This window comes from Poecilia mexicana, unplaced genomic scaffold (genome assembly GCF_051168715.1).
Source record: "Poecilia mexicana isolate PSO_F unplaced genomic scaffold, ASM5116871v1 scaffold_11, whole genome shotgun sequence".
In the NCBI taxonomy this organism is placed as follows: Eukaryota; Metazoa; Chordata; class Actinopteri; order Cyprinodontiformes; family Poeciliidae; genus Poecilia; species Poecilia mexicana.
Genome location: NW_028263380.1, coordinates 24,933,580 through 24,949,796, shown reverse-complemented (window position 1 = coordinate 24,949,796; position 16,217 = coordinate 24,933,580). Strand labels below are relative to the sequence as shown.

Genomic DNA, 16,217 nt, shown 5'->3' with positions numbered 1-16,217 from the left:
AAAGAGCATTGAAAGTATCTTGGGATATTTTCTTTCATTCTCTGTGATAATGTGTAAATTCATGGGTTAGCTATGTGCTAATTGGATGTCAGCAAAATTCAAAATAGCGTCCAATTTAAGCACAGAATTGTACTTACAGGATGAAAATTGAAATTATATATTTGAAACAGGTCAGACATAGGATTCCTAAGAATTTTTATTTAAAAAATGTAAAATATATTGATATTTAAATTTCTTATTTATTGGCTAAATGTTCAAGTTATGATTAGACAATTTTTTATAATTCATACAATGTTAAAGGTTTGGAGTCGAGTTACCAACTTTTAACATTCAAGAGATAACATGTCTGCTAATTTTTTAGCATATGTATATATATTTTTTCTAATACTTGTTAGGTTTTTGTTTTCTCTGCCCAAAAAAGGTACATAAAGGCCACGTTTAACAAGGGTGCTTTTAACAGCCTTTCATATATTGCAATCAACTTTGTCATTTTATCCTTTTTTATTCAAGTTATTCACGTCCAGACTAGGAAAACTATTTTCTAAAAAATAATTTTGAGGAATATTATCTAACTCTTACCTGTGTCCGGGTTTTGCCTTATGCACGGAGTTTACCGTACAAACAGTGTGTATCCCGCCCCACCAGGACATGCAGTTAGACATAACAAACGTACACATGAGAGGAGGCGGAGTTTACCCTGAGTCAGCCAATCACGACAGAGAATCCGAAGCGCCACCGAAACGGTTACATTTCAAATTCAAACAGACGGAAACAGCGGATCGAAAGGGACGAGGTGAAGCTACAGATTTGTTTTTAGTACTTTGTTCTTAATAGATCTTTTTTGACTATTTTAACTGTTGAATAGTGGTTTAGAAGTCACGCTTAAACGAGTTCTGCATACCGTAGTTTTATAAGTTAGCGTTAGTTTAGTTTTAAGGTTAAGCTAAAAGAAGCTCACATCAGTAACAACGCGGACGTTGGTTACAGAAGGATTAGATGGGACGAGGTAATCTGGACTAAGTTTAAATTATTTTTCTGCGAGTTGACCCACGTACAAGGGAAAAAACCTGATGTATAGAAGAACTTGTTCTGCCTCCTCCGTTAGTAACACACCCTAAAAACTGTGCACTGGATACTTTTATGGAAATTAAGCTTGTTTTTCTCGTTTTATGCTAATTTAGTATTCGAGTCCTTTGTGTTTACACTGAAAGGTTCTGAGACAGAAACTCTAGAAACGGGTTGCATGTTTGTTTGGATTGACAGGAACGTGAAAAAAGATTTATGACATGATCTAGTAATTATATTTAAATCCTATCTGTGCTAAATATTTAATATTTACATGATTAACGTTATATAATGTTGTTTTTGACTATTTATTTACTGATATTTGGATTTTAATGTATAGATTTGAGCAAAAATCTAAAAGCAGTAATTGTTTTGTAGATTGTCTTGATACTGTACAATATTTATGTTCTTCATACTCCTTTTCATTCTAAACTAATTCATGTCAACACGTGTCATGTTTATTTTAAACTAGAAATGAATGAAATAAAATAAGAAGTTTATAATGTAAAGTAGTTGGATTATCTTATCAGTGTGCTGAGCACTGCTTAGATTTTCTAACAGTTTCAAGGTAGCTGATGTGTGGCTCTCCTTCAGCTTCCACACCTTGACTGCTCTTGTTTTTTGTGTATTTCTTGTAAATTTTTAGTCGCCTTTCCTCTGCCAGCTAACCAGCAGCAGACTCCTGCTAGGTTGTGACCTTTCTTTTCTCTTTTGTGATTTCTCTATTTTGACTGTTTCACTGTCCTCAGCTAAGTATGTCCAGACTTCCAGTCATTTCATCGAAGAGAGTTCTCGCCCCCAGCAGCTCTGAAAATTTGCTGGACATGGCTCCTCTTCAGGTTTGTGATGAAAACGCTTCCTACATTTCAGTTTGATTCTGTCAGAAGCTGTAGAGAAAATACTTTTTCAGTTTTCATTTTGATGCATAAGTTTGAGTGAAGTTTTCTTATGAACCAGAATATGAGTTGGTGATGGTCCTTTCTGTGGTTTTGTTGTGTTTTTGCAGAAGAGAATGCGTAGGGAACAGGAGCCCCACAAACCGCAGGCAGCTACAACCATTGTAGGTTACAAGCGGCCCGCTGCTGCTGCTGCAGCCAGAGCTCCACCCTGTATGTTATTTAAGAATCTCTCCATGTTCAGCACCTAACCACCACCAACAGCAGTGAACAGATCTCATTGTCTTGTTTTAATTGTTTGGTTTTTATCAACAGACAGACCAATTAGAGGAGCAGGAGCTGCCACGGTGGCTGCTGGCCCTTCCAGAGGTCAGATGTCCTCTTATCTCTGCACAATAACCCAGTGTTTGTAGCAGATGGTGGTTCTGATGGCGATGCCTGAGTATAATGTTATGGTTCTGTTCTGTCAGGGTTCGTGAGGCCGGTTGCTGCCTCCACTGCTCCAAAAGCCGGCAGCAGTAAACAACCTGCAGGAGCAAAACCTGGTGAGAAATTGTTTACTGTCGTCCACCTTAATGGGTAAAACTCTGGAAAATGTCTTTAGGTTCATCAATATATTAGCAATATTCAAAATATTTGCTATTCCAGAACTTTGATGTTTTGTTTGGAGATGCTGATTCTGGATTATCGGAGTTATCTTTTTAATGTACATGCAATAGAAAAAAGCTCAAGCATATGGATAAACATGTTTATAGATAAACATGTTTATGTTTGAACAAGATGAGGATCATCTCATCCTGCTCAGATAACTTGGGAATCAATACCATCTTTTTTTAAGCTTCACTGATTAATATAATTTATAAATGTAAAGCTGAAGCTGCTAAATTCAATAAATCAAATTTAATTTTGACTGAAAAAGTGTGAGAAACGTCTGAAATTCTTGTGCAGGTGTGACTGGAGCCACCCGCCGCAAGCCATGGGACCTGAAGGGGAAAGTTAATGACATGGAGGGTAAGATCCGCAACTACCAGACCAAGTACAGGTCTGTAAACGAGGAGAACGAGGCGCTGAAGGACTCCGTGGCTCAAAATCAAACCAAAGTGTCTGAGCTGGAGCAGGAAGTTAAGGGACAGAAGAGGAAAATCAGGTATGAGCAGATTATATTGGAGAAAATGAGTTGAGTGTAGATTTATTATTTTTATATGATGCTAACTTTGGATTCCTGGCTGGTTTAGTGAGTATGAGGCGCAGCTGCAGATGTTGTCTGGAGTTCAGAATCAGCTTGAAGAAACTCGGAGAGAGAAGAACGTCCTCCAGAAGGAGCTCTCCAATTTAGAGCAGAAATACAAGGTCATGGAGACGCTGCGGGACAGCCAGGAGACGGAGCTGCAGACCCTGAAGGTAAAGCAGAATCTGCTCCAACCTGCTGGTTCTGGATCGGTCCAAACACCTGAAGGATACGATGCTATAACAACCACACCTGGTTAAAGGGTTTAACTTTTAGAGAACTGAGAAGATATGACTTTTGTTTATGATGGATATTTTGAAAATATATGGAAATTAAGTTTTATTTGTTTAAGCCTGTCACAATTGCATAATGGATTAAAATGAGATCATTTTCATGTGGACAACCATAGTTTGACATGCTACCCTTTAATATGTTTTTTAAATTAAAGTCCTAACTGGCACTTTTGTTTTTTCCCTGTCAAAGTTGACTGATATTACAGACTTCATAACTTATTTGTATTATTGTATTTTAATTCATTTTGGTTATGTTAATGTTCTTTATAAATTAAAGCTTTTCTCAGTCTTGAAGAATGAAACGGCTTTAATATTTCATTTTTATTACAAAACTTGAAAATGGTCTCAAACTGACAATATTATTGTTTGTTGCAGTAATTTTGAGACAATTTATCATCTAGTGAAGTTTATCGTGACATGCCTGATTTTTGTTTCCTCTGCAGATGAAGCTGTCTGTGCAGGAATCAACGATGACCCGACTGCAGGCCACCCTGAGAGACAGAGAAGAAGAAATCAGCTCCCTGAAGGAAACGGTGGCGGAGCAGAGAGACGAGCTTCACGCCGGGGAGATGGAGCGCCGGCGGCTCCACAACACCATCCAGGAGCTGAAGGCGAGTCGCCGCTCACCCCTGAAGCCCAAAAGATCTGGGTCCAATCTGTTTTATTTAACTGCTGTTTGCACCGGTTAAATTTAATGTCTAACGTTCAATAAAGCTGAAAAGAGAATCGTTTTGTGTTTCAGGGTAACATCAGGGTGTTTTGTAGAGTTCGTCCACTAGAAGATGGAGGCCTGAGTAAACACATCCAGCTGGCAGCCAGCGACAACAAATCTATACTGCTGGCCAAAACTGAGGAGGTGGGAATAATGTAGCAAAGATCTGCTGCTTATCGCCATGCCAACACAAAGATATCAGACTGTTTAAACTGGTCTTCCTTTTTTCTGCCCTTTAGTCTCATACGGGTAAAACGGCCGAGATGCAGAAGAACTATCACTTCAGTTTCGACCGGGTGTTCGGGCCTCTGGCTTCACAGCAGGAGGTGAGCAACATGTGGAAGACATCAGCTCCTCGTTAACACCTGCTGTGATTCTGTCTGTTCTGAGCTGCAGAGGAAAGGCCTCATGGGAAGGTTTTGTTTTCAGATCTTTGACGAGATCTCCCTGCTGGTGCAGTCAGCTCTGGATGGGTACAACGTCTGCTGCTTTGCCTACGGCCAGACAGGAAGTGGGAAAACCTACACCATGGAGGGAGAGGAAGTGGACGACATGAGGGGCGTCATTCCCAGAGCCGTGCAGCAGATCTTCAGAGCCGGGGAGAAGCTGAGCTCTCAAGGCTGGGAGGTTAGCTTAGCTTCACCTGATTCAGTTGTTTTTAACGTTAACTAATGAAGTTCGCTTAGACCTTTTATTTTTGTAGTTTGGCCACCATCCTGCGGAGGGCGCCACTGGTCAACCTTAAGCAAAGCCAGTTCATACAGAAATAAAGATGGCGGGACCATAACATAGCAGGAAAGGGAAATGGTCCAAACAGAGTCTAGTTTGGGATGCAAAATGGACTTTATGTTCCGTTTAGAAATATAAACACTCAAAAAGCTCCTTATGTTTCACCTTAATGGCGCGCAATAAGATGAGCTGCAGGGCTGAGCAGCGACGACTTATTCAGAAATTATTGATTTATTACAAAGAAAGATGTGATGACAGAAAGCAGAGGGAATGTCAGAAAAAAGTAACATGTTTGAGAAAAACATGATGCTAACAATGTTCATCTTGAGTTAATGCACTTAATGGAGCAAAGTTTTAACATTCCTTCAAGAACAACTAAAGTATTTGTGTATGAACATCTCTCTGTTCATGGATAATTAAGTGTTTTGCATATTTCATTTTAATTTTTCTATTCAGCAACCTGAGAGGTTCCTGTTTTATTTATAATTAATGTTTAAGCTGATAACGTTTAAAATATATTTCTCACAATTTTATAAATATTGTGAGAAACCACAATTTTTTTTATTCGGAAAAGCAAGTGTTACAAACAATTTCTGTGTACAATTCAGTTTCCACCACACTGAAAGTGTGTGACGGACTAACATTTGCTAATCCAGGGTTTTTTATATAATAACCAAACGACTAGAAGATTTCTGAAGAAATTTAAATGGGGCCTGCTAAAGTGAACCCCTTGGTTGGGACCCAGCATCCTGATGCTAAGAATTAGCATCAATGCTAAAGTGAGCTACAATGTTCCCTTAGCTATTTTTTTATCATTCTTAAATAAAGGAAGTAGCTAAAAAGCTTATTTCAGGGGAAAATCCAGGGAAGAGGCACCTCCTGCTAATGTTTGCACTAATGTTAATGCAGTGCCTTCTGATTTTTACTTTTGCAAAAGTAAAAGTCAGATGTTTACTTCGTGGCACTTGGTTACCAGAAAACGCACTCACCTCTTAGCAACAGATTAACAACAAATGTTATTGTTCAAAAAACATAAGATTTCCTCTGCTGATTTGAAATGCTACTTATCTTATACTATCTAAGGATTGTGCAGTTGGTGAATTTTGCAGAAAAGTGATTTTTTTTTTTTTGTTATTGGTGGTAAATATATTATAAAACAGACATTCAACACAAAAGTAAAAATCTAATTTATACTTCTTGGAGGTTTGTTTCTAGAAAAAGACACTTATCTCTTAGCACCAAATAACAAGGAATATTGTTTAACATAAGCTTATCTGCTTCAACGAAACAAATCTACAGTAGGTAAATTTTGAAAAAGTAAAAATCAGATATTGACTTTGTGCCACTTGGTTACCAGAACTTATCTCTTAGCAACCAGTTAACAACAAATATTGTTGTTGTTCAAAAATAAGATTTCCTCTGCTTTCTTGAAATACTACTTATCTTATACTAAAAATTGTGCAGTTGGTGAATTTTGCAGAAAAGAGTGTTTTGTTTTTTTCTTGGTGCTAAATGTTATAAAACAGACATTAAACACAAAAGTAAAAATCTGATTTATACTTCATGGCAGTGTGTTACCAGGAAAAAAACGCTCATCTCTTAACATCAAATTAATAACAAGTAATGTTGTTGTGTATAAAACATACCGCAAGTTCTTTTGAAATACTATTTATCTGCATAGACACAAGAAATTTACAGTTGGTAAATTTTGCAAAAGTAAAATTCTGTTTACCTCATGGCACGTGTTGCTCATCTCTTAGCAACAGATTAACAACAAATATTATTGTTCAAAAAACATGAGATGTGATGCTCTTATTTTGACAGCCCAAAGTTGTTGTCAACAAAAGTAATGGCACCTCTCACAGGATCGAGCCGTACATTTTTAAATCTACGCTGAGGGGACGGGCAGCGGTACGAGGCGCATTAACGGTGAAAAGCAGAGGCAGTTATTTTGAGGTGTAGAATCATGGATGCCTTCCATGCATTGCATGGTGGCATTTAAATGCTTTGCATCAGAGAATAACTTCTCTAGAAACCACAACTTCACCTGAGAAAATGTTAAAATGTAATGATTTGTTTTATTAATCGTATTATGAAAAGAGTAACTCTTTGTTATAGAAAGACTGCCAACCCTCTTGATACAAAGGAACCATCAAGTTTTTGAGAAAGTTGCCTCTTATGAGTCATCAATTAGCTCAATAATCAATAACTTGTATCCCTATCAGAAATCTGAAGTCACTTTCTTTTTGTTTCTGAACTCTAATTCACTGAGACTGTTCTCAAACTCTAAATAAGTGACTGAAACCAGTTTGTGTTTTCATGTCTATTGAAAGCTTCCTGCCCTTTAACCTTTAACCTGTTTTGTTCTCAGTTCAGCTTCACTGCGAGCTTTGTTGAAATCTACAACGAGACCCTGCGGGACCTGCTGTACTCTGGCAAGGCCAGCAAGAGGCCCGATCATGAAATTAGAAAGACGGCCAGCAACGACGTGACGGTCACCAACCTGACCTACCAGAAGGTCTCCACCGAGGACGAGGCACGGCTCCGTCTGAGGATCCTGGTTCTACAACAGAGACCAAAATGTAAAGACTTACAGGAAATCTTCTGCTTTTTCCTTCAGGTTCTTGGTTTGATCGCTCTCGCCAAACAGAACCGCTCCACGGCCCAGACGGCCCTGAACGATCGCTCCTCCCGCTCACACTCGGTGTTCCAGCTGCAGATTGAGGGAGTGAACGCCGGCAGGGACATCAAATGCAAGTGTGAGTGTTTTTATCTCCAAATGGTGGAGTTGGGTTCACCTTTTATACTTAAAATATTACTTTTGATTGGTGGGAACAAAATGCTCTTTGCTTATTTCATGCAGAACTGTAGATTTTCAGAGATTCACCAAGAAACTGCTGGAGTTTCAGTTTGACTAGACTGTCATTGAATGCATCATGTGGTAACATCACAAATGTTACCAGGATGTAGCAACACTCTTTAGTGGGGAAGCTGCTTTTCAGAGAATAGGTTGTTCAGTATTGAGGATCTAAAATTAGGTCAGAGATGTAAGAAGGAGAATATTTTCTACCACATCTCAGGACATTTTCTTCCATTCATTAAGCCTGAAAAGAGCCAGAAGTTTTCTAGATGAAGGAACAATAAGGATATGAACAGTTCCTCTGTTTTATCATTTTAAGCCGTCAGATGTTTTTCATCTGGAAAATCTGGAATCCTTTTGGAGATGTTGGAGTTTAGACATTTTAAATGATTTTTGTTTTCTACTTGGACCAGAAAATGTATCCATACTCAATAAATCTATGGGAAGATTGATTTGGTAATGCTAGCCACCATGCCAATGGCAAATATTACTACTAAATGATGATAAAAGCTGATGAAATTTAACTTTTGAGCTTTTCTGTCCTTTATGATTTCTACTCCTGATATAAACACCATAAAAGGAAAAACATAAAAAAGTTGTACTTTAATGTTTACACAAGTTTCTGTATTAATCCTAAAGAGAAACGTTGATATTGACAAATTAAAACTTTACAAAAACAGAGATCATAAATCATCTCCAGAGTTTAGTTGCTGCACCCGTTTTGGTGTTTTGACCGAATAGTTTCCTGACCGACCCTCCTGCTCGTTGTTTCCATGGTTACAGCCACTCTTTGCCTGGTGGACCTGGCCGGCAGCGAGCGAATGGTGAAGAGTCAGTCTCAGGGAGAGCGCTTCAAGGAGATGACGTCCATCAACAGCTCCCTGTCCAACCTGGGCATCGTCATCACTTCTCTGGCCAACAAGGTGTGTGAGACCCAAAGTCATTTATTCACAACATGAGCCAGTTTTCATTCTGCTCCTAAAACAAAAAATAACCGTTTCAGGAGAGCCACGTCCCATACAGGAACTCCAAGCTGACCTACCTGCTGCAGAACTGCCTCGGAGGAAACAGCAAAACGTGAGTTCTTCTTCATCTACCCTGCAAAAGTCACTCATCTGCTTAAAAAATGATTTAAAAGATATTAATCAGATTGACTGTAGAACCATCGGTCGTGTTTCAGGTTTCTGATCATTTTTCTTGTTTGGACTCCAGGTTGATGTTCGTGAACATTTCTCCAGAGTTGAACAGCTTTGGAGAAACGCTCAACTCTCTGAGGTTTGCCAGCAAGGTCAGTCAGAGTTTGGTCTGAATTATTTACCATGAAATAAAACATTTTTCTTCTAATCCACAGACGTCATTTCACTAAAACATTGTTTAGTCAGTTTGACACATGGCTGATATTGGGGCTTTTATTATTCAGTGATTCATTCATGTTTATCACCACCCTGATGAGTTTCTGTTTAAATAGAGCTTCATGTTCAGTTCTGCCATAAAAGCTTTTTTTAATTTTTGTTTTGCTGTTTTTCCAGGTGAACGATTGCGTCATCGGGACGGCGAGTTCCAGCAAGAAATAGATCGACGTTTTCACATGGTCACATTTTTTTCTACTTTAGTAGAAAATCTGTAAGATGTTTGTACTTGGTTTGTCATTAACTCTTTGTTGTTTGGATTTTGCTCAGTTGTGCTTTGAACTGGAGCCATTTTTGACAAAGAATTTTTAAATAATATACAATGCAACAATAAAGGTTTTTTACTTTCAAGAATAAACTGACTTTAATGGATTCCAAAACAAGTAAATTGAGGATTTGTCAGATTTAAAAATATTTCACAACATAATAAACTCACTCAATGGTACAGATAAATAGCTGTAATATTTGATTAACAGGTGCAAAATAGAAAAGGGTGGGTGAATAAACAGCGTGGCTAAGATGCCTCTTGTGATGTCATCACAGCAGGATTAGGCGGTATATTTCTTTAGTGCGCTTTTTAAAACTTTTCTTTTTGTTAAATTCAGCAGCAGAAATCCATACTTCTTTACCCAGCTGTAATTTTACTCTGGACATTTGTTAGTGGATTGGGGAAAAAATGACTAATTCCTTTAAAAATATCTGAATATAAAATTCTTGGTGTGGCAGTTTTAAGTTTTTATATACATTTACATATTAAATTAAATCTCCTTATTCTGTGATTATCAGCGTCTTTATTAAAGCTTACTTGAAATATGTGATTTTCTGTCGGCCAAATCCGGCCCCCCTGTCTGGAATGGCCTTAAAGGCGCAGAGTCGCTGTCTGCAGCCGCAGTTTAATTCATAGTTCAGTTTAATTCTGGTGTTGCCTGTTTTTAACAAATGAACTGATTCCTTAATGTCAGCTGGATGTTCAGGAATCTTCAGTAAAGGAAAAAAGAACTGTTCATATAGGAGCATAATTAATTTATTATTTACAACATGTTTCATAGTTTTTCTTAAATGTTCTAGTCCAGAGGTTTTTGACCTTCCAGTTGATTTTCAGGTCCTGTTTTAGTTCTGATTTGTTTACATCACCTTCCCTGTATGTGAGCATATTAGTTCTTTTAAAACAGGGGTGTCAAACTCATTTTGGTTTAGGGGCCGCATACATCTTAATCTGATCTGCAGGGGGCCACACAAGTAAACTCATTGCAAAATTAAATAGAACCAATAAAAGTGGACTTGTTGATGATTTTTATATTAAACGAATTTAACTTTTACAAAATATATTATGAATCTCAGTTTTTAAGAAAGGTATCTGCAATTTCAACAATACTTTTACTCAGTTAAGCATTTATTTAAGTGCATTATGCATAAGAACTGATCTCAGTGATTGTACAATGTTGCAAAACATTTATTCACAGTTTTTGGAACTTAAAAACACTGTCCTGCATCACAAAATACAACAGACAAAAACTAAGAAAAGATTTAAAATCAATTTTAAACATCTGGGAAGCAATTTGAACAAATTATCTGGCTTCACACATTTGAAATCTTAAGTGTCAGCTGTTTTAAACAGACACTTGATTGAGTACATTTGTTGATGCATAAAATGCATACATATAGAAAAACATGCATACATAACATGTATGTATGTTAGCATGCACGAGAAATATGAGGTTGCCAGGGCCAAAATAAAAAGCTGGTAAAGCATAGAATCCAACTTGTTTACAGAACCTGAAGCTCAGTGCTGCCATCTGCTGTTAGTTCCGCTGCAGTGTTGCATCATGTTGTGTGCTCTGAATAAAACACAGCGCCCCTCGTGGACAGTATAGGAACTGCAAATTTTCAATTAAACGAAGTATATGTTTTTTCATGAATAATAATAATGCATTTAGCCCCCGGGCCGGACTAAATCGTTCGGCAGGCCGGTTCCGGCCCGCACGTTTGGCACCCCTGTTTAGACCATCTGCTGTCGGGGTGATTCTCATATAGAGCTTCACCAAATCTAAACATTCTGGCCAGGGTCGGCCAGTGTCTGCCATGCATTTTCTAAATCTGCTTTTCACAGTACCATTTGTTCTTTCCACCAGCCCTGCACTCTGATAGACACAGTGGTTTTTCAATGTCATTCCCAAGTGAGCCATGTTTTGTATCACTTGGTTTACAAAATGTGGTCCATTGTCACTATAAACAGTCTGTGGAATACCATGTGTTGGGATAATAGTTTTACAAATAGCCTTAGCTACCGTCAAAGCATCTGCATGCTTTGCTGGAACTATTTCAACCCATTTAGAAAAAGCATCAATCATCCAACAGTATTTGTTAACTCAAAAGTTCATAACAAAACATTTTTTTATGTAAGAATTTAGTAGTTATATAGTATTACCTCACAATTTTCCCCTTCTCCCTTTTCCACACATGGCATTGCCCATGTGTCACAATCACTTAAGCTTCAAATAAAATCTTTGGGAGGATTAATATTTAATTCAGGTGAACTCAGGTTTATTGGTTTTAGAAGATCTTGTAGCAAAGACGCCTTTTAATTGCAGGTTTATCTTTTGGTTTTTCTTTGTTAAACTCAGCAGCTTTCAACATTTCTATTCAATTTCTCTAAAATAAAAATGACCATCTTAAATTTAAACCAAATCCTCTAATTCAAGATTTTTCTTTTTGAATTTATTGACATCAAATCTAAATTAAAATGTTTTGGACTGAAATCTAGAAAATGTTGCTTTTATTCACAATCGGTTTTTAGTAGCCATTTATATCTACCAAGTTGCTTAAAGTCTCAGACTTTCACTTAACCTGGTATTTCAGACAACAATGAAAGTTTTTTATATTTTAAATTAAATGGTCAATAATTTCATCCGTTACTCAATTTTGTAGTAAAATTTCTTATAATTTTTCATTCCAATATGAAAAATCCCACAAAAACAATCAATTTGTAGATTCTTTATAGAATTAAACTCTAAATTAAATATTTCAGTTAAATTCAACAAAATATTTCTACACAGCAATATCAATTGTTTTCAACACTTAGATGTTTAGTTCCAAACTAGTATCTTTTAAAGGAAAAAAAATAAAATAAAACATTTGCAAATCATTATTAGCTTTGAATCTGTAATAATTTTTAGTTGGTGTAATTTAGCCGTATCACGCTATCAGTTTTTTTTCTTAGCCTTTAGTCATTACAGGTTTTTCCTTCAGTTTCCCAACCTATGGCTCGTGGGCCCTAAGAGGATCACTGGTCCTTCTGTTAAGGACTGAGTTAACGGGTACAAAATTAATTTTATCCAACATTGCACCTAAAAACCTTTAAAATGTTCTTTTCTGGGTAGATCATTCCTATATGCAAACAGGATTAGTGAGCACATTCTCCATCACAGCAGTGCGTGTATAACTTTTCGTATTTCTCCTGTCTCACTTCTCGCTTCCCCCTCCTGCTGCTGGCGTCGCTGCAGCTGGTCCTCCCCCCATCTCCCCGTCAGTCCAACTAGCTCTGGTGTTGGATTATTTATAAGTTGTCCAGACCATCCCTTAGCGAATGTCCAGGTTGTCCACCAATGAAACAAGTGAAAAACATTTCAGTTTGCCTTCTTTTTCCTTAAAACACATTATTTTCCTCCTCCACGCTGATGCCAAAGAGTAAACCAGTGGGGGTTGTGAAACTTCAGTTGCAGTCAAACAGAGATATAGTTCCAGTCCAAACGTCCAGCAGGACTCCATACAGTAGTCTGCTGCATGGCAGTTCCCAGATGTCCAGGAATCAGGATCAGCGGACATTTTAGTGCCTTCAGTACCCAGATGGCAGAACTCGACCCGTCCTTTTTTGCTTCTTTATCAACCATCATTGGCTGGTGATGAAGGAGGGACGTCATCTGATCGGCAGGACAGGTCTGCGTTGAGGTCGGAGGTCAGACGCACCGCAGCGAGGCTCAGACAGGAAAAGGAAAGAAGCAAATAAGAGTCAATTAGGGTTTGTTCATCTTTCTGTCGTTTTACAAACATTTTCCATATAACTTCTTTCATCTTAATAGTTTTTAGCCACTTATTACCCAACATTTTAAGAAATCATAAATCCTTTCCTTATTCAAACACATATAAACATGAAACATGTTGGAGCCTGAAGTCTCTTATCCTGTACAATATTAAATTTTAAAGTGTAAATGTAAGTTTGTTAACTTCATCTGAGTCACGTCTCAGAGAACAATGGATTTCTCTAAATTTGTTGATCTTAGTGCTGCAGACTGTGAGGTCAGCGGGCAGCCCTCCTCTCAAAGCCTAAGAGAGACATGAGGCTGGATAATGTCCAGGTCGGTATCTTACTCTGACCTCTGACCCCTCCAGATACACTGCCAAAGGATCATTTCTCCAAGTTGGTGTTATATTCTGATTATGACAATACATTAAACATTGTTCTGAGAATTTATTTAATTTTATCTTTCAGCTTCTCCTTCAGGAAAGTCACAATTCCACTTTTAGCATACAAAGAAGTTGTTCCCATGTTTATTTCAGTGAGACGTCTCTCAACTAGTTTTTCTTTGAAAGTGTAGGAATGCTTAAAAAAAAAAAAAACTAGCATTTCCTAAAACTAATTATTTCCGACTTGTGAGGTTTAAACCTAATTTTTAGTAACATTAAAAATTATTTTGCATGCACTGGTTTTGTACAGGAATTAAATTTCTTTTATTTATTCATTTATTTTTACTTAATGTGCAACAAGCTGAACATGTGTCCACCATTTCATCAATTTAGTCTGGTGGTTAGTCTTTTTGGGGTGTGGTAGAGCGTGATCATACTGAGGATTACTCCCGTTTGTGGTCTCATCACTCCACCACCCCTCCTGTCGCCCTGTGCAGCATTCTTTGAAGGGCAGTTTCTTGCCCAGTGGCCAGTATTGCCACAAGTCCAGCAGCCATTTAAATGGCGTGGAGTCATTTTGGGATCTTCACCTATTGTGACCTCCTGCCTCTGCCGCGTCCTCTTTCGCCTTTTTATTACACGGTTCTCCAAAGTTTTTACTACAATTTGCCATTGATCAAATTTTAATTTCCCATTATTTAAATCACTTGCAATTTTAGCATCATGTGCTCTCAGAGAAAGTGCCATAGGTCAGCGCTCGGGTCAGAAGAACAGGCTTCTACTTGGAGCCGAGCTTCCAAGCGGTTCTTCACTTTGGATTCTAATTCCACAGACAGTTTTACTCCGAGAGAGAAGCACCATTTACTCCTTCATGCACATGTAGCGGTTGGCAACAGGAAGTCAATCACACCGGAATCAGGATCCAGGATAATTTTATTCCTGTTCAAAACAATAACATTTTAAACAGCAGCTCCTGGGCTCCGGATTCTCCACAAACACCCTCTCCCCAGCGCAGCTTGGCGCGAACTGACAGAAATGCATTAAACAAAACCAAAATTCTCTGATGTTCACTAATAAAATAAATCTACAGTCATACAAAACAATTAAAATAAAACCTAAACAGAAATAATCTGCCCTATAATTACAATCTTCCACCATAACATAGAAATATACTAAATAGATTAATTTCACATCCAAATAAAATTTGAAACACACATACCTGTTCAAAACAAGAACATTTTAAACAGCAGCTCCTGGGCTCCGGATTCTCCACAAACACCCTAACCAACCAAAAGAAAAAAATAAATAATAAAAACAAAATAACCACGTTGATACAGAAAACTTGATGGGTGTCACCAATGTGGGAGACAAATGCCCAGCATAGAGCTGCGCTAAACATGAACGGTTAAACAATATATATAACATGTGAGTTTACAACATATTTTTTTAGAACGTTTTCAATATTTTAATACACAAATGAAAGACAACTCTGTACACTTACCTCTCCCCAGCGCAGCTTGGCGTGAACTGAGGAGGGCAGTGGGAACACACAGGATATCACGCAAAAGAAAATAAAAGCTTCCCCACCAAAATAAAATACAATTAAAAAACAAAGAAAAACAAATATTCATAGATGAGGGTGGATTTTTGCACACTAGGAACCAAAAATGAAAGCAAAATAAAACAGAAATAATGTATAACAGACATGTCAATTCAAAGAAAATTAGTTTTGAGAAGGTTCATAAAGAAAAATAAAATTAACTCTGCTACACACACACACCAACAAAGCAGCAGTAGCAAAACAGCAATATCAGCACAGTAATAAGCTTCCCATCTACATGAGGACTTGCCCTTAAGAGGTGTCCTTGAAGTACGGGGGCTCCAAGAGCCTTACCTTTTGCCTTTAGTTGAAACTGTCAACTGGCACTCAAACCTTTATAACTTCTTTAGTCAAACCGCCATTTGACAAGGACTCAAACCTTCATAACATCTTCAATTTTAAAATTCACCTACGTTTCTGTAATTTTCGGGTTGTCCAGTTGGATCTCGTCACTCTGCCGTTGGCAGACAAAGTCGGACCTACGTCGCTGACCCAGCGAAGAATTTTACTTCCTGGGTCTTTCTTTCCAGGTCCCGTTGACTCTGGCCGTGCACGGATTCAGCGAGTCTTCCTCTGCCTGACAGCGGGGGCGTGAGAGATCCTGGGTTTCGGCACCAAATAATGATGGGTATTTTTCCTTTTGAACCTTCATTAAAAGAACCACAGACAATGCATATGAATTTCATGACCAAGCTTTTGCAAAAGGAGAAGTCTCAGCAAACTCCTCCTCCGAGTGTTCTAAAGACCCTTGGTTACAGCTCGTCTTATCAAGGAAAAAAGAGGGAGGATAGGTAAGGAAGACAGCAGAGACAAAATACGACTGCACACAGACAGTTTCTAAAATAGGGAGTATTCTGGTTGATAGGGAGGCACCTGTGGAAAGTAATTTAAGGTCTGGGAAACGCACAGTTAAATTAAATTTATTTGTCATTGACAGATTGATCCAGGATGGGGTTCTGCCTGGAGTGTCACCAGCAATTCAACAACATAGGGAGACATCTGCAGGGAGTGCATGATGTTG

General features: G+C 38.0%; 1 protein-coding gene and 1 long non-coding RNA gene across 4 annotated transcripts; one reads left to right on the top strand and one right to left on the bottom strand.

Annotated features, from left to right (window-relative positions):
- Positions 1-724: 724 nt before the first annotated feature.
- kifc1 (kinesin family member C1) lies at positions 725-9,550 on the top strand. Of its 3 annotated transcripts, none has more exons than XM_088010470.1 (17): positions 725-793; positions 1,815-1,904; positions 2,072-2,174; positions 2,277-2,330; positions 2,432-2,506; positions 2,910-3,108; positions 3,197-3,362; positions 3,926-4,093; positions 4,225-4,338; positions 4,434-4,520; positions 4,624-4,821; positions 7,295-7,459; positions 7,544-7,682; positions 8,567-8,706; positions 8,787-8,860; positions 8,996-9,071; positions 9,313-9,550. In XM_088010470.1, the coding sequence occupies exons 2-17, from the start codon at positions 1,821-1,823 to the stop codon at positions 9,355-9,357; spliced, it is 1,887 nt and encodes a 628-aa protein (XP_087866596.1). In that variant the 5' UTR covers positions 725-793; positions 1,815-1,820; the 3' UTR covers positions 9,358-9,550. The 3 variants fall into 3 exon arrangements, with proteins under 3 accessions (XP_087866596.1, XP_087866594.1, XP_087866595.1); XM_088010468.1 differs by having other exon boundaries at positions 758-816; XM_088010469.1 differs by having other exon boundaries at positions 762-1,006.
- Positions 9,551-12,173: 2,623 nt separating this feature from the next.
- On the bottom strand, positions 12,174-16,130 carry LOC148156575 (uncharacterized). The gene is made up of 2 exons (XR_015764679.1): positions 14,816-16,130; positions 12,174-14,535 (listed from the first exon to the last, which is right to left on the bottom strand). It is a non-coding gene; the product is annotated as an uncharacterized LOC148156575 (long non-coding RNA).
- Positions 16,131-16,217: the final 87 nt, after the last annotated feature.